General features: G+C 33.5%; 3 protein-coding genes and 1 pseudogene across 4 annotated transcripts; all 4 read left to right on the top strand.

Moving 5' to 3' along the window:
- The first annotated feature begins 922 nt into the window (after positions 1-922).
- Positions 923-4,405, top strand: LOC116143239 (probable WRKY transcription factor 31). Of its 2 annotated transcripts, XM_031428693.1 has the most exons (7): positions 923-1,281; positions 1,392-1,439; positions 1,566-1,730; positions 1,822-2,196; positions 2,574-2,687; positions 2,773-3,438; positions 4,387-4,405. In XM_031428693.1, exons 1-6 carry the CDS (start codon positions 955-957, stop codon positions 3,403-3,405), a joined length of 1,662 nt encoding a protein of 553 aa, XP_031284553.1. In that variant the 5' UTR covers positions 923-954; the 3' UTR covers positions 3,406-3,438; positions 4,387-4,405. The 2 variants fall into 2 exon arrangements, with proteins under 2 accessions (XP_031284553.1, XP_031284552.1); XM_031428692.1 differs by lacking the exon at positions 4,387-4,405 and having other exon boundaries at positions 2,773-3,677.
- Positions 4,406-11,536: 7,131 nt separating this feature from the next.
- LOC116143206 (aspartic proteinase A1-like) lies at positions 11,537-14,698 on the top strand. Its single transcript, XM_031428633.1, has 11 exons — positions 11,537-11,899; positions 12,010-12,070; positions 12,491-12,585; positions 12,691-12,803; positions 13,515-13,683; positions 13,766-13,805; positions 13,913-13,977; positions 14,104-14,163; positions 14,240-14,335; positions 14,427-14,512; positions 14,614-14,698. Exons 1-11 carry the CDS (start codon positions 11,543-11,545, stop codon positions 14,696-14,698), a joined length of 1,227 nt encoding a protein of 408 aa, XP_031284493.1. The 5' UTR covers positions 11,537-11,542.
- Positions 14,699-18,189: 3,491 nt separating this feature from the next.
- LOC116143205 (aspartic proteinase A2-like) lies at positions 18,190-21,195 on the top strand. The gene is made up of 5 exons (XM_031428631.1): positions 18,190-18,346; positions 19,821-20,202; positions 20,314-20,374; positions 20,829-20,922; positions 21,024-21,195. The coding sequence occupies exons 2-5, from the start codon at positions 19,831-19,833 to the stop codon at positions 21,193-21,195; spliced, it is 699 nt and encodes a 232-aa protein (XP_031284491.1). The 5' UTR covers positions 18,190-18,346; positions 19,821-19,830.
- A 63-nt stretch (positions 21,196-21,258) lies between these two features.
- LOC116143204 lies at positions 21,259-23,088 on the top strand (annotated as a pseudogene).
- Positions 23,089-27,518: the final 4,430 nt, after the last annotated feature.

Raw genomic sequence — 27,518 nt, 5'->3', positions numbered from 1 at the left:
TTGAAATTACAAACTCTTCAATTATTCTATCTTATTATATATATTCTTTAATTTGAACAAACTAATAAATAAATAAATTATTTGAAATAAATATTAGATTAATTTTTAAGATGCTTTAATAAAAACCTTTTTTATTTATTAAATATATTTTAAAATCATTTTGAAATCATCAATCTATTATAATTTAGTAGTTAAAAATAATAATCTTTAATTAAGAAATATAGTTGACAAACATTTCTCAATAACTTTCTTTTATAAACGTAACGTAATAATTTGTAAGAGGTTCGACAAGACCTATTGTTAGTTAAATATTACTTATTATAAACTGTCATTTCACTTTTGTAAGAAAAAGTTAATAAGAAGTATTTGTCAACTTAATATTATTCATCTTTAATTTCTTTCGAGAATATATTAGTCATTAGATTATTCTAAATCTATGGTCAATAATCAATGTCGTCTCAAACTAATTATAGATTTCAACACTTAATAATTAAGTTTTTAATTTAAGAAAAAAAAAAAATCTTTCTTGTGTTGCTAAACTTTCTGTCACAATTTGTCTCAAATATTAAATATTAAAATTTAAAGTTAAAGATCTCTCTTTGATTCCATCTCTCTTTCTATGTTTGACATAAACTCATAAAATCTCTCTCTCTATCTCCTTTGACTTTATACTTAAACAAGCCACGTGTAACCTTGACGCACTACCTTACCTCATACATTACAACTAGAATCTTGTTTCACATATGCACTCTTTAAAGACTTCACACAATTTCTTCCTTTTTACATTATTAATTACTTCTTCTTGTTCTTGTTGTTCTTGGTCTTAGTCCAAACCCCTTTTATTTGCCGAGTCTTTTGCATTTCTTGTTTATATTATTATTATTATTTACACAAGTCTTCAATCATCTCTCTCTCTCTCTCTCTCTCTCTCTCTACAGAAGCAATAACCCTTTTATGGACAAACGACTAGGACTCTTCTTTGATACTCTTTCTCCTACTTTCTTCCATCCCTTCACAAAACCACAGCTCAACTCTAATTCTTCTTCGTTTCAGTTCAATACCATCAAGAAAAATTTGACCATGGACGTCCACGCTGCTGCTCCAGATCGAATTCTCATCAATTCAGCAGGAGGAGATGGGGATTCTGAGAAAAGGGTGGTCAATGAAATGAACTTCTTTGCTGCTGATGATCATAAAGAAACGTCGTTCTCGCTTGATGTCAAGAAAGAAATAGCTTCTGTTCCTGATAGAGATGCGCAAGAAATCAAACTCGATATTAATGTAAGTTTTCGACCTGAGATTTTTTTTTTTTTTTTTTTAATCATATTAGTAATTCAGTGTTATTTTTCTTTCTAATGTGTATAAATTTCTTTTTTTCTTTTTTATTGTAGACTGGTTTAAATCTTTCAACAACCAGCACGAGTAGTAAAACGGATCAGGTTTGTGTCTGAGACTGTGATAATTAATATATTGTTATTCGTGATGACCTGTGTATATTGTTTTGTGTTGTTGATCAGTATATTTTCTTCTTCTTCTTCTTCTTCTTCTTCTTCTTGATGCTACAGATGGCAGTTCTCCGAGCTGACTTGAACAAGATGAACGTCGAGAATCAACGTCTAAAGAGCCTGCTTAATCAAGCCAACAATGACTATCGTGCTTTACAGATGCATTTGTACACATTTATGCAACGCCAACACCTTTTAAAAGCCGGAAACTTACAATCTCCTGAGGTAATTAACTTTACTGCAATTACGCCATTAATAATTTTGTACGCCTTTATTTACGAAGCTAGTTTTGATATGAGGCCTGTTGATTAATTAGATGGTGAAGAGGAATGAAGGTGTCACTGTTGCAAAGCAGTTTATGGATCTGGGTCAAGCTGAAAAAGATAATCATGAACTTGTTCAATCTTCTTCAGAGAATACAAGATCACAGGAATTTCCTATATCGCCTGAAAACATCATAGTTGAGTCCATGAAGACACCGAAGATTAACAACAACAGTAACGAAATTGTTGCACTTGATCGTTTGGATAATAGAGAAGAAAGCTCAGAGCGAGCTCATACATCTGGATGGATTTCAAACAAAGTTCCCAAGTTTAATTCTTCAAGAGATGTTGAACACGCCTCAGAAACCATGACTTCCATGATCAGAAAAGCTCGAGTCTCAGTTCGAGCTCGATCAGAAGCAGCCATGGTGAGTTTTAATTAAATTAAGTTTGAAGATCAAATTTTTCATTGGAGGTTTTACAACTACTATTTAGAAATCATCATCTCATTTGACAATAATTGCAATATAAAAAAAGAAAACAAATGAAAACACATGGGCCATGGCAGACATAGATGCACGAGCACACAATTACACCGCACACAATTCTAGGTTTATACCGCGCCTGCTTTTGTTGAAGTAAAATTCAAGAAAGAGACAAAAAGGAGACTGACTACTGAGGCTACATTGTATACTATTCCTCCCTAGTTATATATAACTTTAGCAGCCTTAATTTAAACCCCATTTATATTGAGGTTGAATAATTTTTGAACTCATTTTGCTCTTTATTTATTGCTATATAACAGATCTCTGATGGATGTCAATGGCGAAAATATGGGCAGAAAATGGCTAAAGGAAACCCTTGTCCTCGCGCTTACTATCGTTGCACCATGGCCTCTGGTTGCCCCGTTCGCAAACAGGTGCATACTTGTTAAGACCTTAACAAAATGAGAAATTTATCAATAGATTAGCTTAAATACTGATTCATTTTTGTGTTCGAAATAGGTACAACGATGTGCGCAAGACCGAACCGTTCTTATAACGACTTATGAAGGTAATCACAACCATCCACTGCCACCGGCTGCCGTGTCGATGGCATCGACGACATCTGCCGCGGCGTCGATGCTGCTTTCGGGATCAATGCCGAGCGCTGATGGAATGATGAGCTCACATTTCAGTAATCTAGCTAAAACTGCACTCCCTTTTTCACCAAGTTTGGCATCACTTTCTGCTTCAGCACCATTTCCTACTGTTACATTAGACCTCACTCGTCTCAATCCCAACAATCCCTCACAGTTTCAGCGCCCACTAAGCCAAGTCCATGCCGCTTCTCAAAACTTGCCTCTCAATTCTGTCACCATGCCACATGTTTTTGGTCAGGTTAATAACGAATCAAACAATTTTTTGGGTCTTCTTAGATCATTGGGAGTTGAGACTCCTCATTCACCGCAAAATCAGATGCAGGCGCCTGCGGCAAATGACACCATTAGCGCGGCAACGGCTGCCATTACTTCGGATCCGAGCTTCACTGCAGCTCTAGTGGCCGCCATCACTTCTATCATCGGCAATTCTCATCAAAACCAGCATACTGGTAACAACTCTACAAGTACAAGAAACAACAGCGACACCAACTCGTGACACCATCAGCTTGAAGAGATTTATATATCTAGGGTTAGCTACTTTCTTTTTCCTTTAGAAAACCTGCAATCTTTTTTATTTTATTTTAATTTTTCTTTTTTCACTACTTTGTCAAGGATGATAATCAATAGGCACAATCCTTCATGTTTCTCCTATACATATGTAGGACATGAAGCAAAAGAGAATCAATAGGATTTGTTCTAACACTTTGATATTGTTGAATGAATTAATTACCTTTTGTACAAAGTAAATGGTGAGTGTTTTGTTTACTGTATTTTGCAAATTAGGCATGCAAATTATATAGGTACTCTTTTATGTGGGTAAGACTATACTTACCGATTCTGCATACCGACTCTCCATCTCGACTGACATGGAGTGCAACGTGGTTGGGTTGGGGACTCCCCACGTGTCAGAATGGGGAGTCGGTATGCAAAATAGGTAAGTTCCTAAATAATTTTAATGATTTTACTTACCTGTCTTTTCTATCAAATTATTTCCTATGGTGATGAAAATTTTGGTGTGTTTGTTTTATTATTTTGAATAGTATTTTTGAAAAAGTTGAGTTAGGTTATTATTAAGAGGATAGGATTTAAATTTGAAAATGTGTTTGGTAAGACTCTTTTTTAATCCCCTATATCTGTTAATTTAGTTAAACAGCTCTTACAATAAAAGTTTTAAAATTAAAAAAAAAACACCCCCACCCACCCATTAAATGTCGGCAACCAGCCACTGGCTGTTGGGAATATGTGGAGATGTTTTTGTCAAATTATAAACTTTTTTTGTTGGGGGTGTTTAGTCAAATTAACAAATTTAGGGGGTTTAAAATTATTGAATATAATATAATTTGATTTTAGAATAAGGAAATAAATATGTATTTTGGGTAGGATAGGAATATGATATGGTAGAAATATTAAAACAAACATAGCATATAATATGTTATTTATGCTGTATGAATGATGATCCCTTTTTTTTTTTCACAAGGTCAAGTGATATAAAATTAGCCTGTGATTATTAGTTAAACAGCCAGAATTATACAGGTACTATATTATGTTTTATTTTATTATTATTTTTTTTTTTTTTTGGGAGACTACACTTACCGGTTATGCATATCCGAATCTCCATCCCTACTGACAGGGAGTGCGACGTGGTTGGGCTAGGGACTTCCCACGTGTCAGGACGAGGAGTTAGTATGCAGAATTGGTAAATTTAGTATTTTCCTTTTTTTTTAGCTAATTTTTACTGTATAACACTATTTAAATTCTTGAGAAACTGTTGATGAATAATGAATAGAATTTGAGACGTGTTATAGAGTTAAGCTAAAGGTATATAATCTCACCTACTTATGTATACATTCAAAGAATCTAATCTCTACTAACATAGACAATTAATTAAATTAATTAAAACATGCACTAACTTCTACACTGGACAAACAGTATCCCATTATTTAATTATTAATACATCAACCCTCTTGTTACAAGATCAATTAACAGATCTCAAATAGTTATAAAATAGAACCAATTAATTTTAAATCATCTGAATTCTGCTCATTTTTATACATAAATAAACTGATCATATATATCTTGTGAAATATTTAGTTGCACTTAATGTAATGTTAGAAAATAAATGTGATTCATATTATATTACTTTTTTTTTTTTTTTTAATGATCAAGGGTGTCCGTATCAGTTTACATGCACCTCAATTAATCTTTTTGAATCCTAGAACTATCAGCAGAGTAAGAGATATAATGATTATCTTTATTAGCAATCGAGGTGAAACTCGAACTCATGACCTTTTAAGTAATATACTTTAAAGTCTCTATCGAACCATTCGATCACTCAGAAGTAGTTTATATTATATTATTCGGTTCTAAGATTTATCAAACACAATATGAATCTCCTCTTATGCAGAGACAATTCAATTGTGTTCATTGAATGAATGAATTATTACTGTAATTAGTAATTAGCTTAATTAATAAGAAACCAAAGGGATCGATATAACATGTATAAATCAATGGTGGAGGTTGCTTAAGCTAGTTGAGAAAACAAACGATTTAAACGTTGTCGTAGAGCTGAAAGATCAGCAGCCCTAATTTTTTTTCTTCGTCTTTTCAAAGTATATATCAATATTGGTGGAGGTTGTGAGTTCTTCTGCAGTTAACTGATCACTGAGATAATTAATTACTTCTATGGAAGGTCTTTAATTAGTTCAATTATAAATTAATAAGGTAGGTCGCAATTGCCGGCCTATTTGTATTAAGGTTTATCTGTCTTGCCTTGTATGATCTTGACCTAGAAGGTGTTTTGTAAGAGAAGAACATGGAGGAAGTGCTTTTTTCAAAAGCTGTGCCTGTACCCACCTAATCTAACCTGATTTGTAGTTAACACAAAGTGCTTAAGCAATTAAGCTTGCTTAAAGGCCAAAAATTAGGCTACTGTAAATGGCCTCTTTGGATAGCTTATATATATATATATATGAAAATATCATATATTTCTTTGTTTCATTTACTAAAAAACTAACAATCATTGACTTATATCAACTGAACCGTTCAATATAGAGAAAAGACTAGGAGATATTTTGATTTCCATCATAGCAAATTAAGATGTCCTCTTAGCATGTAGTAGGGTTTATGTGGCTTACATTGATTTCATACTATGTTTGAATAATTGTTTTTTTTTTTTTTTTCCGCTTTCCTCAAGGTCCACTTTAAGCCGAACTCGAGAAATGCCAAACCCATCTAGTTTTTTATATCAATTGAATACTCTACAAACCCAATAGACCGGGTAAGCAGTGACAAATGTGATAGGTGTGGTCACTCCTTTGGTGAATCAAACAAAATATCTCCAGGTCCATTGATAAGCTAAACCCAATGGTCCACTGTCCGACCACAAGGGAATTGGTTGAATGATTGTTTTTGTGAATAAAGAAAAAAAAAATAACAGATATTAACATGGCTGATCTTGAAGACAAATTCTCAAAATAGTTGTTGGGCAAGAAGTCAACCAATTCATAGGTAGAGAATCTGATGTTACTAACCTAGCAACTTCATGCATTGACAAATTAGCTTTCCTTCTTGTCCATTGAAAACCAACTAAGGAATAACTGTGGGCTATATCTCTCACAATTCCGTCAATCTCCCAAAAAGCTTTTTCCATCTTGTAAACCTTAATAAGATCTAAACAGCAATACATTAGTCAAAACCGAATCGCAAGTCAAAGCTAATAAACAAGAAATTATATAGGCTGCATTTGTTTAGTTATTTTTTATATCCTATTCCCATCCTACCCAAAATACATATTTGTTTCATTATTCTCAAAATCCAATCTTATTCTATGTAACTCAAAATATTTAAATTTTTTAATCCCCTGGGTTTGTTAATTTAACTAAACAGCCCTCAATGACCATATCTACTTATATTTGACTAGAAAAAGCTAGATCAGTGTACTATCGACCAGATCCCGTCGGTAGTATGCCATTACGGTGAATTTCTACCACCTTTTAATGCTAGTGACTGGAATCTAGCAAATGCGGGTGGGTGGGGTTGTTTTTGTTAATTTATAAGTTTTTTTGGGGGGGTGTTTATTTAAATTAACAAATGTAGGAGATGTTTTTGTTAATTTTCAATTCTATCATAACAATCCAACTCAACTTTTTCAAAAATATTACTCAAAATAATAAAGGGTGCATTTGGTTCATTATTCTAATACTTTTTAGAATAATATTTAAAAAAAAAAGTAGGCTCCGTTTGTTTCACAATTTTTCACTACTCTATTCCTTATTCTATCCAAAATACACATTTATTTCCCTATTCTCAAAATATTATTCTATATTATTTAACTCTTTTTAAACCCCCTAGATTTATATTCTTTAAACCCCCTAGATTTGTTAATTTAACTAAATACCCCCGAAAATTGTTTTTTCTAGAAATTCAAAAAAACACCCCAGCAACCCATATTTGCCAGATTCCGACCACCACTGTCGGAAGCTGGCCGGAATCTGGTATAATGGCGCACTATAGGATGGATCTGGTCGGTAGTTCTCCGATCTAGCCTTTTTTGGCCAAATCTACGGCAAAAAATCTAGTCATCTTTGGTCGTAGCCAGTCGTTGATGACCAAATCCATAGATCTGACCTTTTCCAGCCAAATCAACCGTGGATCTGGCCGAAAAAGGTCATGTTGACACACGACCGGTCAGATCCAGTCGATCGTGCGTTGATACGGCGACTTTGGCCACCCTTCGGTGGTGGTGGATGGCTGTCCGTACTTAATGGGTGGGTTAGGGGTGTTTTTGTTAATTTTTAATATTTTATTATAGATGTGTTAGTAAATAAACAAACATAGGGGGTATTTTTATTATTTTTCAAATCCTACATCGTAATGAACCAAACGAACCTGTAAAATTGGGTGGATATTACGATGTAGGATTTAGAAATTAATAAAAATACCCTCTATGTTTGTTTATTTACTAAACACCCGTATAATAAAATATTAAAAATTAACAAAAACACCCCTACCTACCCATTAAATACGAACAACTAGCCACAATCGCCGAAGGGTGGCTGGAGTCGCCGTATCAACGCATGATCGGTTGGATCTAGCCGATCGTGCACCGATATGGCATTTTTCTGCCAGATCGGTAGATCTGGCCGCCGCATTTGGTCGTCAACGATGGCCAAAGATATGGTCGTCGTTGACGACTGGCTACGGTCAAAGATCTGGCTGTCAACGTCCAGATCTTTGGCTGTAGATCTGGCCTTTTTTGGCCAGATCCATCATGGATCTAGACAAAAAAATGCTAGATCGACGTACTACCAGCTAGATCCAACCAGTAGTATGCCATTATATCAGATTCTGATAAATGTGGGTATTTGGGGTGTTTTTGTCAATTTCTAAATTTTTTTTTTTTTTTTTGGTGTTTAGTTAAATTAACAAATCTAGGAGGTTTAAAAGAAATTGAATAATATAGAATAATATTTTGAGAATAAGGGAATAAATATATATTTTAGATAGAATAGATAATAGAATATTGAAAAATTGTATACCAAACCGAGCCAAAACAAATACAGTTATGACTTTTGAAATGTTAAGTGGCTTGGACCCATGGACTTAAAAGAAGGGTGGGTGGACTTCTTTAGCCCAACTTATTAAAATTTCAAATCAAGTACTCCTGAGCCCAACCCAAAGGTGTATAAACATATGAAGCCAATTCATGCACTCCTATAATAATGCTGCCTTCCAATAATGAAGTTTGCGCGTGACTCTTTAATTTAATTTTGAATAACAAGTTTCTTATCAAACTCTTATATTAAAAAGAATAATATTATATTTACACCTTTCTTTACACCATTTTCATTATATTATGATTATTTTACTAATAAAAATTTTATTATAATATTAAAAATTAAAAATAATTAAAAATTTGTATGAACATGACATATATCACATCATGATATAATGAAAATTATATAAATAATGATATAAGGTAGTATTACTCATTAAAAAATCTGACCTAATTATTATTATTATTTTAATTGGAAAAACAAATGGTCATTTTAACGTGTCAGCGTCAAGTTTGGTAGTCACCGACTGTGGTTGGAAAAGACCAGATCTGACTGTCGTTGTTAGTAGTCCTTGACAGCCAGATCTAGACTTTTGAGACCGTCAACGATCAGATCTGGCTATAGATTTAGCCTTATCCGATTAGATCCGTGGTGGATCTGGTCAAAAAAAGTCATATCGACGTCCTCCTTGCCAGATCTGACCAGTCTGCATAGTAACGTTATTTTTCGACCAGATTTTGACAGTAGTGATCAGAATTTGGTATTGTGAGTGGATGAGAATATTTTTGTTATTTTACAAAATTTTTATATATTAGAATGTTTAGTTAAACTGGTAAACTTAAGAAGTTTTTTTATAAATTTTTAAATTTTACTTCGTAATATTCGTTTATTCAACTATCGATATAATTTCTAAAATTCTATTTAAAATAATAAAACAAACGGATCAATAACTACCAAGGAAAGAATATCCGATCATCACCTACACGTGAACGGGGTTCGTGTCCTAAAATAACCCGCTCAACCGACTCTCCAGCGCTTTAATAACTGCACCAAAAGTCCAAAACTGCAGTAATCCTTACCCCACAATTCTTACTCACTTCGACAACTCTCTCTATCGCTTCTCGACCAACTGCGCGGGTAATTTTAATTTTTTATTTAATGATCTCGCATTAATTTCTGATTGTCGTTTCGATTACTCATGATCAGTGTTTTTTTGCGAGTTTGACTTTTTTTTCTTTAATGTAATCGTTCTGTTTGGTCGCTGAGAAAATGCGAGAAAAAAAAGACAATCGGAAGTAATATGTGGAGGGGAAAACTATTTACTGTCTCTATTGATTGTGTTTTGATTATTTTGACGGTAGTTTTATGGTAGATATTGATATTTCGTGGAGTGTTGAGGTATTTTTTTTTTTGGGAATTGAACTTGCGGATAATGGAGTTATTATTGTGCTTGGTTGCTGAGAAAATTCGGTAAAATAAATCGATAGGAAGTAATGATTAGCGGAGAATATTAAGTACTGTCTCTACGGATTTTTCGATCATTTTGACTTTTATTTTTAATTTCATGGAGTTTAAGATTTGACCGAAGTTACATAATAGAGTTTATTTCCTATGGTTTGAATGGAATAACCTTGTGTTTTGTCAGCACTGTAGCTCTCGCAGAGATACGGTCTTAGTTATATGTGATTTAGTACATGCCAAGATATTGGGATTAGCACCCAAGTATGAGATCTCGGACCAGCTCCATGCGATTTGGCATCTTCCTGATTAGCTTTGTGGGAAGTCTGCGTGCTCTTTTATGCCGATTTGTGGCTTTGTGGTCTATGGCATCTTCCTGATTTGTTTTGTGGAGAGCCTGCGTGCTCTTTTATGCCAATTTGTGTTTTGTGGAGAGCCTGCGTGCTCTTTTATGCCAATTTGTGGCTTTGTGGTTTTCTTCCATGTGTTTTTTTGATTGAGTTTTATCAGTCTTTCTCTTCCTCTTGGGGTATGCCCCTCGTATTTGTACATTTTTTTGTCTCTTTTATAAAATTCTTACCATTACCCCAAAAAAAAAAAAAAAAAAAAAGTTTATTATTCTGTTTGGTTGCTGAGAAATAATGAAAGAAAATAGAGAATTGGAAGTACTAAGTGGTGGAGAGATGTACGGTCTACTCCTGTGTTTTGATCATCCTGAGTCCTGACTTTAATTTTACGGAAGATATTAATTTTTTATTTTACTCTTGTGGTGCTTCAAGAGTTCATGGGAATCAAACTTTTGGAAAATATTATAATTTTATTTTATTTCTTTAATAGGAAAAGTAGAAATGTATATTAATGAAAAAAACTTAAGACATTGGATCATAAATGCACTCCTACAAAAACTTATAATTTTAATTCTGTTTTGTTCGACATGTTTATTTGTTTGCTTTTCTCAGTAACTAAAGACCATGAAAGGAGGGTTTTGGTATATATTTTATTTAAAAAAAAAATTGCTTATTTTTTATCTGGAGTTTTGAATTCCTGTTTTCTGTCACTTCTACTTGTATTCTTTGCAGTCTCCGCAACAAAAAGTAGCTTAAAAAAAATGAACTTTTTTATAAGTTGGGTGTATTTTATTCAGGCTTGCCTGTTTCCTACAATTTATTATTATGAAATGCTAAACTGAAGTTGTTGACGCTAGATATTGAGGAGTTTTAGACCGTTGGTGTGCATGCTATGAGCATTTGAGCATGATACACTAGTGAAGCTTAATTTTTTGCTCTTTTGATCAGTGTTGATGTAAGCACATGTTTGTGTTTCCTCGTAAAATATAATAGAAGTTAGTATGTGTAGTAGCTCGTACAACAGAATGGAGTTTTCAGTATTTGTAATGCTAACCTCTGTTTATTTTAAATCAATAGAGTGTTGTTAATCCAATTATCTTGCTATGAAAACAATTTTCTTCAGTTGTGAATAATATTTTAGAAATTATTTGTTATTCTAGGTTATGTAAAACAATACTCAATTAGTAACATGCGCATCTTTTTTTACCTTGTAGTTAAGATTAATATAGTTAATATATAATGATTTTGCCTTTAAATTTACAGTTTTGTCAACATGGGAACAAAATTGAAATCCATTACAGCCAGTTTCTTCCTTTGTTTGCTGCTTTTTCCTGTGGTTTTCTCTACCCCAAATGGCGGGTTGTATAGAATTGGACTCAAAAAGAGGAAATTCGATCAAAACAACCGGCTTGACCCCAAGGAGGGAGAATCACTCAGAGCTTCTGTTAAAAAATATTATCTTCGTGGAAACTTAGGAGAGTCGGGGGATGCTCATATAGTAGCGCTTAAGCTGAAGAACTACAAGGATGCTCAGTACTTTGGTGAGATTGGTGTTGGTACACCTCCACAAAATTTCACTGTTGTGTTTGACACTGGTAGTTCAAATTTGTGGGTGCCCTCATCTTTCTCGGTGAGTATTCTGCTTTTCACTGGATGAATCTCTTAAGTGGGATTTATGTGTTGGGCAATGTATGTATAAATTTTTTTATCAGGGTAACATCATTGTGCATCTGGGTGCAGGATGTTTTCCAGAACCATCCCAAGTACAAATCAAGCAGCTCAAGTACTTACAAGAAGAATGGTTCGTAGTGCTTCCTATCAATTTGAATGTTGCTTAATTTTTTAATTTTATGATTGCCAAACTTTTTCCCTTGCAATCATACTGCTCATATGTGGGTTTTCTGTATGCCCTTTTGATGACCAAATGTATTTTATGGCTGAAGAATTATCATAGTTTGATTCCCTTTCTTGGGATATTTGCAGATGTATACATTCTAGTACTCTCAAACATGTTAATCATGCACATCGTGTAAAGCTCTTTTAATCGGTGTTTAAATATGTAGATGATAGTTGGCAGTATTATGGTCCTTTCTCTCTTTCCATCACTGTTTTTATGTGTGATTGTATGAATGTTCATGTGCATGGCAATTCAATAAGAAGTAGGTAGTAGGAGTTTGTCTATAGATGGCAGAGAACTTATTCAGTTTTGACCCTTGCACAGGTAAATCAGCCGATATCCATTATGGAACTGGAGCTGTTTCGGGGTTCTTTAGTGAAGACCATGTCAGAGTTGGTGATCTTGTGGTTAAAGATCAGGTAATTTTAAGGTCTTGGTCTTCTGTTGTAACTGCAGTAATAATAAAAATATCACTTTTTAGCTTTTGGCTTTTGCCTTTGCTTGATAGCTATGGTATGTTTCAGGAATTTATTGAAGCAACGAAAGAGCCTGGCCTTACATTCCTGATGGCCAAGTTTGATGGAATACTTGGACTTGGATTTCAAGAGATTTCTGTTGGACATGCTGTTCCTGTGTGGTAAAGTGCTGCACCTTAGCTCTTATTATTTGCTTTTCTCGATTTTTTATTTGAGTTTTATTGGTTAGTGTTATCCAATCAACCTAAAATGCAAACTGAAACAAACAAGAAACCAGAAAACCACAAACAATAAACACCGGATTTTTACCGTGGTTCACTTGCCCGATTTGAGTAAGTTACATCCACATTGAACTCTGGAAAGGGAGTTCGCTGATTAAAGAACAACCGATTACAGTCACGATTACAAAGAATGACACCCAAGAAACCCAGATCGAACAACTCTGATCTGAACCCATAATCTGCCCTAGGACTCCTCTAACCTGGAAATCCCTATAACAAGAACACAGTAGTTCTTCCCTTGATTGATTAACCCAAACCACTCAAGAAACCCACAGATTACACTGAAATCAAACCCAAAGAAAGAACCCTAGTTTTTCCAAAGAAAACGAAAAAACTGCTCTCGACCTTTTCTGTTTGATCTACTGTTACAATAGGAAACCCTAATCCTTTTATAGTGTTGACTGGAGGCTTGATCTCAGCCGTTGGCTTTTCCTCTGAATCAGCGGTCAGGATCATCCACGAACTGTCTCAAAACGACACCGTTCCATTAATTCAGTACGACGCCGTTTCAGCATTCACTCACAACAGTTAGAGATGAGTAGGTGGTGTAGAAATTCCATTTATGAGATGCCTAACTTAGAAGTGCTTCAGGTACAATATGGTGAATCAGGGTCTTGTTAGTGAACCAGTTTTTTCATTTTGGTTTAACCGAAATGCTGATGAAGAAGAAAGGGGTGAAATAGTTTTTGGTGGGATGGATCCTAACCACTACAAGGGTGAGCACACATATGTTCCTGTGTCGCAGAAGGGGTATTGGCAGGTTTGTGGTCTTCTTTTGCTATTTATTTTACGATGTGTCCATCTCAATTTTTTAAATATGATCTGCTTGTCTTTGTTGGCAGTTTGATATGGATGATATCTTGATTGATGGTAAAACAACTGGTAAGTAAACTATTTATCACTTTTTATATTTTGTTTTATGGAGTCACTGAGTGCAGTTCTTGGTCATGAATTGGTTTTCTTCCTTACTGTTGGCTTTCTTTTTCCAGGGTTTTGTGCTAGTGGATGTGCAGCAATCGCTGATTCAGGAACCTCTTTGTTGGCTGGCCCACCGGTGTGTATCAATATTTTTGTGGAGGATTTACGATTTTCAGCCATCGACTGCAGTTTTTACATACATAAGAGTACATACTGCTGTTACATGGTTGATTGAAGTACCTTTTATCTATTTAACTTGCAGACTATCATAGCTGAAATCAACCATGCCATTGGAGCTAAGGTATCTATAAGCAGCTGGGATGCCTTTACTAGAAATGGTTTAGAATAAATTATCGTGATCGTGTTTGGTTTTTAATTGTCACTGATATGTTTACCAGAACGGGACTCGAGCTGTTGATTGTGGCAGTTTGTCTTCTTTGCCTAATGTTTCCTTTACAATCGGTGGAAAGACATTCGACCTGAGTCCTGAGCAGGTATTTATTATAAATTAGTTTGGACTAGTGTTTGTGTTTATTGTATTTGTCATGATTATTAACAAATTTCATTTGGTCGATGGCAAAACAGTACATCCTCAAAGAGTGCGAGGGAGAAGCAGTCCAATGCTGTGGCGGATTTACAGATCAGGCGCCCGAACCAGGTGGACCTCAATGGTACGGCTATTCTTATAAATTGTTATTTTATCTGTATCTACGTACATTGTCATGAAATGCCACTTACTGGAACCTTGCCATTTGTATTTGTTGAAATGCAGGATCTTGGGGGATGTTTTTATGGGCACCTACCATACAGTTTTTGACTTTGGCAATATGAGTGTGGGATTCGCAGAAGCCGCGTAAGCATATATAGCTTTCTTTGTCTGTCTAAGGTGTCGGAGTGAACCTTAAATGACTGTCGCAGTGCAAATAGTTGTACTGTCTGTCTTACGTTCTATTTCAAGTTGCAATTTGGTAGACGGAGATATAATCACGGAATATCCGTGGGAAGTACTTAATTATGTTTAAATCTTTTTATAATGATATTTTTTATAGAAATAATTTTTATGCAGTTATAAAAAACTATAGTCTTAATTTAGATAGTTATAAATAAGAATAAATTTTATATTGTAATAGGTTAATATTTTTTTTTAATTCTTGACTTACAAAAAATTGTTTTTATATAATAATAATTATTTGTTTATTGTAAAAAAAAATATATTATATTATATTAAAGGTTTAAGATGAAATAAAATATTTATTTAAAATTATTTTGTATAATTATTTATGCTTAAAGTTATTATTTCATTTTTTAACTTGTGAATATGCAATAAGTTGTTAGTATAAACATTTTTGTTAAAGTTAAAATATTTTTAATTTTTTAACCATATTTAGAGTTTTCTAACAATAAATTTTATTGTAGTTATTAAAATAATAATTAAAATCTTAATACGTCCTACTAAAATATGAATATAAAAATAAAAAATCTAAAACAGTAATTATACTTTTAATTACTTTTTTATAGTAATAAATTAGTTTCATTTTAACATTATGACCGTAAAGGAGCTTTATTGTATAGCAGTGAACTTATTATTATCTTTACTTAACATTGGAATTTTTTGTCGAGAAGGCGGGATTATGCTTTCAGTATGTGACGTTCGTTATGGAACTTATGGTCACTATATTATATTCGTGTCCAAAAGGTAGTTATGTTGACTAACAGAAGTTGATTTTGTTGTCAATCAACAACGTTAGTATGGCCGTCAAAGCGAAAGTTATCCTTATCGGTATCAACAGACGTTAATTCATTAGTCAAATAACTTAACTCTGATGTCAGTTGATGGAAGTTAAGCGGGGGTCTACTCTATGGTTGTTAGTATCTTATTATATCCGATACATATCATACGATACAATTTGATACAGGTTATCAATAATATATATCAGAGAATATATTCTTAACCTTTTGATACATTAATATATATCTTACAATACAATACGTATTCGTTCGTGTCTTTAAAAATATCGATATGATTTTATTAATTTTGGCCAAAAGCTCAAAAAATATTTTGGATCAGAACCGGACCATCCAATCTAGTTCATTAAAACCTTTCCAAATTTATCCATTTTGCATGGTGAAAGTGAAGAAGAACATGTGTTGCCCATTTTGCATGATAATAATAATTCAAGTAGAGATATAGATATTGACATTGATCTTGAAAATGATATGAATGGTTGAAAAAAAATATTATAGATTCTTAATTTTGTGATTAATTTTAATTATGTAATACCATAATTTAAAGTCAATAATACCACAAAATTCTTTAATTAATTTTGGAGATAATATTAATTTTTAGAAAATTTTGATTATTTTATTATTTTTTTTTGAAAAAAACGTATCCTACTATACTATACGTGATATAAGATTCAAAAAATTAAGTTTTCCACATATCGACAACTATGATTCACCCTGCCACTGACAATGTACAGTTAAATAACGGACTCTTTGCGACAGTTGACAAACGCCGTCAGGGTCATACAAAACTTGTTTTTCATTCACTAGAGCAACCCATTTTCTAAAATTTCCCATCGAGATCTTACCCAGAATTCATCGCTACCCAAAATTTCACATTTCAGGATCTCCTGCAAAGCAAAATTCTAAACACCAGCACCTACGTGATTCGTGAAACCAATAAAAAAATTAGGCTACTGTAAATGGCCTCTTTGGATAGCTTATATATATATATATATATATATATATAAAATATCATATATTTCTTTGTTTCATTTACTATAAAACTAACAATCATTGACTTATATCAACTGAACCGTTCAACATAGAGAAAAGATTAGGAGATATTTTGATTTCTATCATAGCAAATTAAGTTGTCCTCTTAGCATGTATTAGGGTTTATGTGGCTTTCTTTGATTTCATACTATGTTTGAATAATTGTTTTTTTTTTTTTTTTCCTGCTTTCCTCAAGATACACTTCAGGCCGAACTCGAGAAATGTCAAACCTATCTAGTCTTTGATATTTATTGAATACTCTACAAACCCGATAAATCGGGTAAGCAATGACAAATGTGGTAGGTGTGGCCACTCCTGTGGTGAATCAAACAAAGTATCTCTAAGTCCATTGATGAGCCAAACCCAATGGTCCACCATCAGACCACAAGGGAAAATTGGTTGAATGATTGTTTTTGTGAATAAAGAAAAAAAAAATAACAGATATTAACATGACTTATCTTGAAGACGAATTCTCAAAATACTTGTTGGGCAAGAAGTCAACCAATTCATAGATAGAGATTCTGATGCTACTAACCTAGCAACTTCATGCATTGACAAATTAGCTTTCTTTCTGGTCTATTGAAAACCAACTGAGGAATAACTGTGAGCTATATCTCTCACAATTCCATCAATCTCCCAAAAAGCTTTTTCCATCTTGCAGACCTTAATAAGATCTAAAGAGTAATACCTTACTCAAAACCGAATCGCAAGTCAAAGCTAATAAACAAGAAATTATATAGGTTGCGTTTGTTTAATTATTTATTCCTATCCTACCCAAAATACATGTTTGTTTCATTATTCTCAAAATTTAATCTTATTCAATTCAACTCAAAATATTAAAATTTTTTAACCCCCTACTTTGTTAATCTAACTAAACGGCCGTCAACGACCAAATCTGGTTGTATTTAGTCGGAAAAAGCTAGATCGGCGTATTACCGACCATATCCAACTAATAGTATGCCATTACAGTAGATTCCGATCACCTTTTGATGGAGGTCGCTGGAATCCATCAAATGTGGGTGAGTGAGGGTACTTTTGTCAATTTATAAACTTTTTTTATTGGAGTGTTTAATTAAATTAACAAACTTGTAAGGTGCTTTTATTAATTTTTAAATCTTACCTCGAAATAACAATCCAACTCAACTTTTTCAAAAATATTATTCAAAATAATAAAACAAATATAATTATAACTTTTGAAATGTTAAGTGGCTTGGACCCATGGACTTAAAAAAAGGGTGAGTGGACTTATTTAGCCCAGCTTATTAAAATTTCAAATCAAGTATTCTTGAGCCCAACCCAAATGTGTATAAACATATGAAACCCATTCATGTACTCCTATAATAATATCGCCTTCCAATAATGATGTTTATTGCGTGACTCTTTAATTTAATTTTGAATAACAAGTTTCTTATCAAATTCTTATATTCAAAAATCTTACCTAATTATTTTTTTTTTTTTATTTGAAAAAACAAATGGTCATTGTAACGCGTCAGCATCAAGTCTGATAGTCAACTGAGGCATGGCATCAACTTTACTTATTTCAATCTCTTAGCTACCAAGAAAAGAATATCCGATCATCAACTACACGTGTACGGTGCTCGTGTCCTAAAATAACCCGCTCAACCGACTATTCAGCGCTTTATTAACTGCACGAAAACTGCACTGATCCTTGGCTCACGATCGTTACTCGCTTCGACAACTCTCTCTCTCGATTCTCAACCAACTGCGTGAGTAATTTTAATTTTAATTTTTTGTTTAATGATCTCGCATTAATTTCTGATTGTCGTTTCTATTACTCATGATCAGTGTTTTTTTGCGAGTTTGACTTTTGTTTTTCTTTAATGTAATCGTTCTGTTTGGTTGCTGAGAAAATGCGAGAAAAAAAAGACAATCGGAAGTAATATGTGGAGGGGAAAACTATTTACTGTCTCTATTGATTGTGTTTTGATTATTTTGACGGTAGTTTTATGGTGGATATCGATATTTCGTGGAGTGTTGAGGTATTTTTTTTTGGGAATTGAACTTGCGGATAATGGAGTTATTATTGTGCTTGGTTGCTGAGAAAATTCGGTAAAATAAATCGATAGGAAGTAATGATTAGCAGAGAATATTAAGTACTGTCTCTACGGATTTTTCGATCATTTTGACTTTTATTTTTAATTTCATGGAGTTTAAGATTTCACCGAAGTTACATAATAGAGTTTATTATTATGTTTGGTTGCTGAGAAATAATGAAAGAAAAAAGACAATTGGAAGTACTCAGGGGCCGAGAAAAGTACGGTGTATTGACTGTGTTTTGATCATCCTGACTTTAATTTTACGAAAGATATTAATTTTTTATTTTAATCTTGTGATGCTTCAAGAGTTTATGGGAATCAAACTTTTGGAAAATATGAGATTAGAATTTTAATTTTTTTTTTTTCAATAGGAAACGTAGAAATGTATATTAATGAAAAAAACTTAGAAAGTGGATCATAAATCCACTCCTACAAAAACTTATAATTTTAATTCTGTTTTGTTCGACATGTTTATGTGTTTGCTTTTCTCCGTAACTAAAGACCAGGAAAGGAGGGGTTTGGTATATATTTTATTTAAAAAAAAAATTGCTTATTTTTTATCTGGAGTTTTGAATTTCTGTTTTCTGTCACTTCTACTTGTATTCTTTGCAGTCTCCGCAACGAAAAGTAGCTTTAAAAAAAATGAACTTTTTTATAAGTTGGGTGTATTTTAGACAGGCTTGCTTGTTTACTACAATTTGTTATTATGAAATGCTAAACTGAAGATGTTGACGCTAGATATTGAGGAGTTCTAGACCGTTGGTGTGTATGCTATGAGCATTTGAGTATGATAAACTAGTGAAGCTTAATTTTTTGCTCTTTTGATCAGTGTTGATGTAGGCACATGTTTGTGTATCCTGGTAAAATATAATAGAAGTTAGTATGTGTAGTAGCTCGTACACCAGAATGTAGTTTTCAGTATTTGTAACACTAACCTCTGTTTATTTTTAAATCAATAGAGTGTTGTTAATCCAATTATCTTGCTATGAAAACAATTTTCTTTAGTTGTGAACTATATTTTAGAAATCATTTGTTATTCTAGGTTATGTACAACAATACTGAATTAGTAATATGCGCATCTTTTTTACCTTGTTGTTAAGATTAATATAGTTAATATCTAATGATTTTGCCTTTAAATTTACAGTTTTGTCAACATGGGAACAAAATTGAAATCCATTACAGCCAGTTTCTTCCTTTGTTTGCTGCTTTTTCCCGTGGTTTTCTCTACATCAAATGGCGGGTTATATAGAATTGGACTCAAAAAGAGGAAGTTCGATCAAAACAACCGGCTTGCTGCCCGGCTTGACTCCAAGGAGGGAGAATCACTCAGAGCTTCTGTTAAAAAATATCATCTTCGTGGAAACTTAGGAGAGTCGGGGGATGCTGATATAGTAGCGCTGAAGAACTACATGGATGCTCAGTATTTTGGTGAGATTGGTGTTGGTACACCTCCACAAAATTTCACTGTTATATTTGACACTGGTAGTTCAAATTTGTGGGTGCCCTCATCTAAGTGTTATTTCTCGGTGAGTATTCTTCTTTTCAGTGGATGAATCTCTCAAGTGGGATTTATGTGTTGGGCAATGTATGTATAAATTTTTTTTATCAGGGTAACATGATTGTGCATCTGAGTGCAGGTTGCTTGCTATTTCCATCCCAAGTACAAATCAAGCAGCTCAAGTACTTACAAGAAGAATGGTCGTGTGGTGTTCCTATCCATTTGAATGTTACTTAATTTTTTAATTTATGATTGCTCTTAGCTATGATGCCAAACTTTTTTCCTTGCAATCATACTGCTCATATGTGGGTTTTCTGTATGCCTTTTTGATGACCAAATGTATTTTATGGCTGACGAATTATCATAGTTTGATTCCCTTTCTTGGCATATTTGCTATGTATACATTCTGTACTCTCAAATATGTTAAAATGCACATCTGTAAAGCTCTTTAACCGTGTTTCAACATGTAGATGATAGTTGGCAGTATTATGGTCCTTTCTCTATTTGCATCACTGTTTTTATGTGTGGTCGTATGCATCACTGTTTTTATTGTGGTCGTATGAATGTTCATGTGCATGGCATTCAATAAGAAGTAGGTAGTAGGAGTTTGTCTATAGATGGCCGAGAACTTATTCAGTTTTGACCCTTGCACAGGTAAATCAGCCGATATCCATATGGAACTGGAGCTGTTTCGGGGTTCTTTAGTGAAGACCATGTCAGAGTTGGTGATCTTGTGGTTAAAGATCAGGTAATTTAAGGTCTTGGTCTTCTGTTGTAACTGCAGTAATAATAAAAATATCACTTTTAGCTTTGGCTTTTGCCTTTGCTTGAAGCTATGATATGTTTCAGGAATTTATTGAAGCAACGAAAGAGCCTGGCCTACATTCCTGATGGCCAGTTTGATGGAATACTTGGACTTGGATTTCAAGAGATTCTGTTGGACATGCTGTTCTGTTGTGGAAGTGCTGCACTTAGCTCTTATTATTGCTTTTCTCGATTTTTATTTGAGTTTATTGGTTAGAATGAGTAGGTGGTGTAGATTCCATTCTGGGATGTCTTAACTTAAAAATGCTTCAGGTACAATATGGTGAATCAGGGTCTTGTTAGTGAACCAGTTTTCTCATTTGGTTACCGAAATGCTGATGAGGAAGAAGGGGGTGAAATAGTTTTTGGTGGATGGATCCTAACCACTACAAGGGTGAGCACACATATGTTCCTGTGTCGCAGAAGGGGTATTGGCAGGTTTGTGGTCTTCTTTGCTATTATTTTACGATGTGTCCATCTCAAATTTTTAAATATGATCTGCTTGTCTTTGTTGGCAGTTTGATATGGGTGATGTCTTGATTGATGGTAAAACAACTGGTTAGTAAATATTTATCACTTTTTTTTTTTGTTTATATGGAGTCACTGAGTGCAGTTCTTGGTCATGAATTGGTTTTCTTCCTAACTGTTGGCTTTTTTTCCAGGGTTTTGTGCTAGTGGATGTGCAGCAATCGCTGATTCAGGAACTCTTTGTTGGCTGGCCCAACGGTGTGTATCAATATTTTGTGGTAGTTTTTACGATTTTCAGCCATCGACTGCAGTTTTTACATACATAAGTGTACATACTGCTGTTACATGGTTGATTGAAGTACCTTTTCTATTTAACTTGCAGACTATCATAGCTGAAGTCAACCATGCCATTGGAGCCTCGGGGTTGTTAGTCAGGAATGCAAGGCTGTAATTTCACAATACGGAGAAACTATATGATATGCTTTTAGTAAGGTATCTATAAGCAGCTGGCATGGCTTTACTAGAAAGTTTTAGAATAAATTATCGTGTTCATGTTTGGTTTTAATTGTCATTGATATGTTTGCCAGGAGGGCCTAAAAAATTTGTTCACAAATTGGTTTGTGCACATTTGACGGGACTCGAGGTGTAAGGTGAAACTCTTAACATGCATCTTCTTGTTGGATGTCTTAAAAGAATTTTTGTTTTAATTGCTTATGAATGTTTCTAAATGTGATGTGATCAGTATGGGAATTGAGGCGTTGTTGATGAGAATTCGAAGAGATCATCTGGTGGTGTGCGTGATGCAATGTGCTCTACATGCGAGATGACAGTTGTATGGATGCAGAATCAGCTCAAGCAGAACCAAACACAGAGCACATCATTGCTATATCAATGAGGTGAAATATGTTGTTTTTATTCGGTATATTTTCTGAGTGTACCAGTTTTGTTGTTCTCCACAACTTTCCTTCGATAATCCAGCTCTGTGATCGGCTGCCTAGTCCAATGGAGAATCAGCTGTTGATTGTGGCAGTTTGTCTTCCTTGCCTATGTTGCCTTTACAATCGGTGGAAAGACATTCGATCTGAGTCCTGAGCAGGTATATATTATAAATTAGTTTGGACTAGTGATTGTGTTTATTGCATTTGTCATGATAAACGAGTATTAACAAATTTCATTTGGTCGATGGCAAAACAGTACATCCTCAAAGTGGGTGAGGGAGAAGCAGCCCAATGCATTAGCGGATTTACAGCTCTGGATGTGCCCCACCACGCGGACCTCTCTGGTAGGCTATTCTTATAAATTGTTGTTTTATGTATCTACGTACATTGTTATGAAATGCCCCACTAACTGGAACCTTGCCTTTGTATTTGTTGCAATGCAGGATCTTGGGGATGTTTTTATGGGCCCCTACCATACGGTTTTTGACTATGGCAATATGAGAGTGGGATTCGCAGAAGCCGCGTAAGTATATATAGCTTTTCTTTGTCTGTCTAAGGTGTCGGAGTGAACGTTAAATGACTATCGCAGTGTAAATAGTTGTACTGTCTGTATTACGTTCTATTTTAAGTTGCAATTTGTTAGACGGAGATATAATCACGTAATATCCGTGTGAAGTACTTAATTATGTTTAAACCTTTTTATATAGAATACCTTATTTTATATAGAAATAATTTTTATGCAGTTATAAAAAATTATAATCTTAAATAAGAATAAATTTTATATTGTAATAAGTTAATATTTTTTTTAATTGTCAACTTAAAAAAAAAAAATTGTTTTTATATGATAATAATTATTTTTGTATTATAAAAAAAAAAATATTATATATTATATTAAAAGTTTAAGATGAAGTAAAATATTTATCTAATATTATTAAACACAATAATTTATATTTAAAAGATATTATATTATTTTTTAATTTATTAATATGTAATAACTTGTTAAAATAAATATTTTGTGTAGATATCTTTTATTGAAGTGAAAATATTTTTAATTTTTTAAGCATGTTACGAGTTTTTTGACAGTAAATTTTATTATGATTATGAAAAAAAAAATTGAAATCTTAATTCGTCTTACTGAAATGTGAATATAGAATAAGAAACTAAAGCAGTAATTACATAATAACTTTTTTATAGTAATAAACTAGCTTAATTTCAACGTTATAACTGTAGAGGAGCTTTATTGTATAGCCGTGAACTTTTTGTCATATTCACTTAACATTGGAATTTTTTGTCGGTAAGGTGGAATTATGCTTTTCAGTATGTGACGTTCGTTATGGAACCTATGGTCACCATATTATATTCGTGTCCAAAAAGTAGTTACGTTGACTAACAGAAGTTGATTTTGCTCACTCAACAACGTTAGTATGACCGTCAAAGCGTAAGTAACCTTTATCGGTATCAACAGACGTCAATTCATTTGTGTATAGTTAAATAACGGACTCTGTGCGACTGTTGACAAACGCCGTCAGAGTCATACAAAACTTGTTTTTTCATTCACTAGAAACCACCCATTTTCTAAAATTTCCCAACGAGATCTTACCCAGTATTCATCGTTACCCAGAATTTCACATTTCAGGATCTACTGCAAAGCAAAATTCTAAACACCAGCACCCACGTGATTCGTGAAACCAATAAAGAAATTCATTTTTAACTGGTTCGTGAAAAAAAAAAAAAGTTTCGGATTCAAATTTAGAAAAAGTTAAGATTTTAATAAAGGGATTTTCGTTTTTGTGGTTTTTGCTGCGGAGAGCGTCATGTCTTTCTTGTAATGGGATTGACTAATTATTGCAAGTTTTAAATTTAAACAATCATGGTGGTGAAGAAAAGAAAAAACAAAAAGAAGAGTATACAACTATACATGGTTTAGCTTTAATGGGATGGTCGTTAAATGATGGCATATGTCGGTATGAAATTTTTTCTCCGGGAACTCCGGTTTATCAATCCTCAAAGGAGTGGGCAAATCCCATTTCTATAGTTTCGGCGGAAACAGTGATGTAATAAAATCTTAAGTAAAGATGTTATAGGAAAAGATATATAATAAATTGTCTCATTAACAGCCCGAAAACCCCCTCGAATTAATGGATCAATGATTCTTAGTGGGGTTTTGCTATCATCTTGTTGGGTGGTAACACTTTTAGGTAAAGATTAGAGTAAAATTCCCATCTTAAAGACGTCACACTGACCTCGTAAAGATGTCACAGATCATATTAGGGGGGAAAAATTGTTCTAGAAAAGATGAGCACTTAGTGATTGTTGTGAAGATGATGAGTCAAAAGACTTCAAATTTTTCTCAATTGAAACTAAAGGGTCAGCTTCAATTTAGGCATTAAAATTGTTACGTGGCGGAAATGTGTGAACACAAAGTGGCTAGATTAGATGTTTTGTGGATGATGATAAAGCTTTTGACTTGAAAAGAGTAAAAGCCAGGAACAGTTTTGGAGTTATTCCAAGTAAGAAGAAGTGGGTCTCTGAAATTTGCTTAACCGAAAGTATATGTTTCCCCTTAATTTATTCATATAATTATTCTATTGGTTTAAAGTACTTGGGAATTTGGTTTTGAACTGATTCTGGTCAGCCTTGTTGATTACTATAATCACCTCTTTTTCTGAATTTCGAGGTTTTTGGGTCAACATAGTTTAGGGAAAATACACAGAAACCCATTTCTTAAAGCAGTTGACTCACTCTATTGTTTTGACTATCTCAAGGGTTTAAGATTATTAAGTGTTTCTAACCTTGTTCTAGGTAAATTCTATGGGCACACCTAACTTATTTTAAAAGTTAATATAACAAATTCATTTGAGTTAGTGTCTAAATCAAGTAATATCTATTCAATTGGGTCTAAACTATTATAAGTCGATGATTGTGTAATGTAATAATTACACAAAAGACAATAGATCTCCAACGTAACAGTTCGTAAATTTGATAACCCTCGTAACATAGCCTAAGACCTTTGAAATGTAAATTGAATTCTAGAAGACGTGATGCTAAGTGATGGAGGAAAACTAAAAGTGGGGGTGGTCCTGTTTATTCCAAATGAAGATGAAAACAAAAAATGAGAAAAAGATTGTGATTCAAGTGATGGATGGATGTAGCTGGAAAGTTGAAGATGACTAAAAAGCAAAGATGAGATTCAGTTGCGGCCAGGCCAGCCACTGGTAAGAAAGAAGGAATAGCTGCCTGCCACCGACTCGTTCAAAGGATAAAAAAAATCCATCTATCTGTCTTGAGAATAGTGATTTAGATAAAACGACTTTCACTTTATCATCCAAAAGAAGGTAATGGAGGAGAGATGGCTGCAACAAAAAGTAACCTTTCATAATTGGAATTGCTTCAATCTCACTCATACGTATACGTCTAATCATCAGTATGAATCACTTTTGCCTTAAATTAATGAAGAATTAGACGACTAAAACCCAGTTTTGTAATATCAAATTCAATTCAAAAATCTTGATTGATTCTTCACGTCAAAAAGTATACTTATGCATGAGAAGAGTGGCCATGTGAAATTCACGCGGTTTCATTTGGTAATAGGAGTATATAATAATGCCCCATCAAAATAAAAATTATTATGTTCAATTTGTTCTCACATTGGAACATGATTAAAGTAGTAATTTTTAAATGCCGGGGTGTTGAATTTATGTGGCGGCAGGCAAGTCACCAAACCTATTATACCACATCATTTTTATTTTTTTTAATGGCCGACGGTGTTCAGACCCTGATAAGAGTTTTGGTGGTCATGCCTATTAGGGGTGATGGGAACTCAAATTCAAGATACCATATTAGATCTTCCTCTTACTTTTTTTATTGGTTATCGGGAATGTTCGGACTAACTTACGTGTATCTTGACCAGTCTCTCGACCTTAAATAAGACTTCCGGAATAGGGTAACTCCTTACAGTTCATGACCAACAATATTAATAACTGTTCTTGTGATTCGAACCTGAGACTACAAGGGGAGCAAACCCCTTGACGTCAAGCCTTTAGGCACTCAACCAATCCATTGTTACTCTTTTTTTTTTTTTTGGTTATCGAGAGTGTTCGAGCTAGCTTACGTGCACCTTGCCCAATCCCCCGACCCTGAATAAAGCTTTCAGAACAGGGCAAGCCCTACAGTTCATGACCAACAATATTAATAACTGTTCTTGTGATTCAAACATGAGATCATAAGGGGAGCAAACCCCTTGGCGTCAAGCCTTTAGCACTCAGCCAACCCATTGTTGGTTCTTCTTTTATTCTTTTACCATTAAGAGGACTTGAACTAAGAAGATTATGTTAATTATAAATAGGGTTTTCTTAATTTCATTCATCATCAACAAATTTAATCAAAATTTGGTCTTGTATTCTAGATTCAATACTTTTCTTAGTTCACACTACATTTATCCCTTATCCATCTAGAAAGTAAAAAAAAAAAAACCCTATAATATTAAAGTCTAACCTAATCAATTCTGACCTAGATATAACATTCTGATTTATTTAATATATTTATAGTTTTTCTTTCTCAAAGATATTCGTAATTCTCTTAGGCAAAAATAAATTATTTATTACAAGGATTTTTATTCTTTTCTGAAAATTGATCCAATCTTAACATTCCTCTAAACTTAGAAAATGTTTTACTACTAAAAAAAATCAATAAGTTAAATAAATGTTTTTAATAGTTTAATAGAAAGATTGAATTGGATGCTCTAAAAATCAATAAATAATTATAAAAATCATGGTGCTACGTATCATACCATCATGTTACAAATTACAACTACATACACCTGTACAAATAACAATGCTAAAAAAAGAACATACATTTTAAAAATAAAATATTCAAAAGAATACAAATCAAGCTAGGCTATGAATCTAGAAAGCTTAAGAAATAATTAAATAAATAAAAAACTATAGGATAAACAGCTTGCATACACATTACACAAAAAAAAAAAAAAAAGTGTAACGCGATTTTTAATTTTTGGTTTCACATTGTGTTAATTGCCGCCGCAAAACCCAGTTCCTTAATTAAGGATATTCTCTCTTTCAATCTTCCGCCATTAACGCAATCTCGCCACGTGCTCACGTGTCTTCATGTGCCCGTC

Source organism: Pistacia vera, unplaced genomic scaffold, assembly GCF_008641045.1.
Source record: "Pistacia vera cultivar Batoury unplaced genomic scaffold, PisVer_v2 Contig427, whole genome shotgun sequence".
Taxonomy (NCBI): domain Eukaryota; kingdom Viridiplantae; phylum Streptophyta; class Magnoliopsida; order Sapindales; family Anacardiaceae; genus Pistacia; species Pistacia vera.
Note: the sequence above shows the minus strand (reverse complement) of the source record. Positions and strands in the feature narration are given on the sequence as shown.

Coding starts and splice junctions, on each gene's coding strand:
- LOC116143239 (XM_031428693.1), top strand. CDS start 955: ATGGACAAACGACTAGGACTCTTCTTTGATACTCTTTCTCCTACTTTC. Junction 2,197..2,573: donor CTCGATCAGAAGCAGCCATG/GTGAGTTTTAAT, acceptor GCTATATAACAG/ATCTCTGATGGATGTCAATG. Junction 2,688..2,772: donor GTTGCCCCGTTCGCAAACAG/GTGCATACTTGT, acceptor TGTTCGAAATAG/GTACAACGATGTGCGCAAGA.
- LOC116143206 (XM_031428633.1), top strand. CDS start 11,543: ATGGGAACAAAATTGAAATCCATTACAGCCAGTTTCTTCCTTTGTTTG. Junction 13,684..13,765: donor CGCAGAAGGGGTATTGGCAG/GTTTGTGGTCTT, acceptor CTTTGTTGGCAG/TTTGATATGGATGATATCTT. Junction 13,806..13,912: donor GATTGATGGTAAAACAACTG/GTAAGTAAACTA, acceptor TTCTTTTTCCAG/GGTTTTGTGCTAGTGGATGT.
- LOC116143205 (XM_031428631.1), top strand. CDS start 19,831: ATGGGAACAAAATTGAAATCCATTACAGCCAGTTTCTTCCTTTGTTTG. Junction 20,203..20,313: donor CATCTAAGTGTTATTTCTCG/GTGAGTATTCTT, acceptor ATCTGAGTGCAG/GTTGCTTGCTATTTCCATCC. Junction 20,923..21,023: donor ATCTTGTGGTTAAAGATCAG/GTAATTTAAGGT, acceptor GATATGTTTCAG/GAATTTATTGAAGCAACGAA.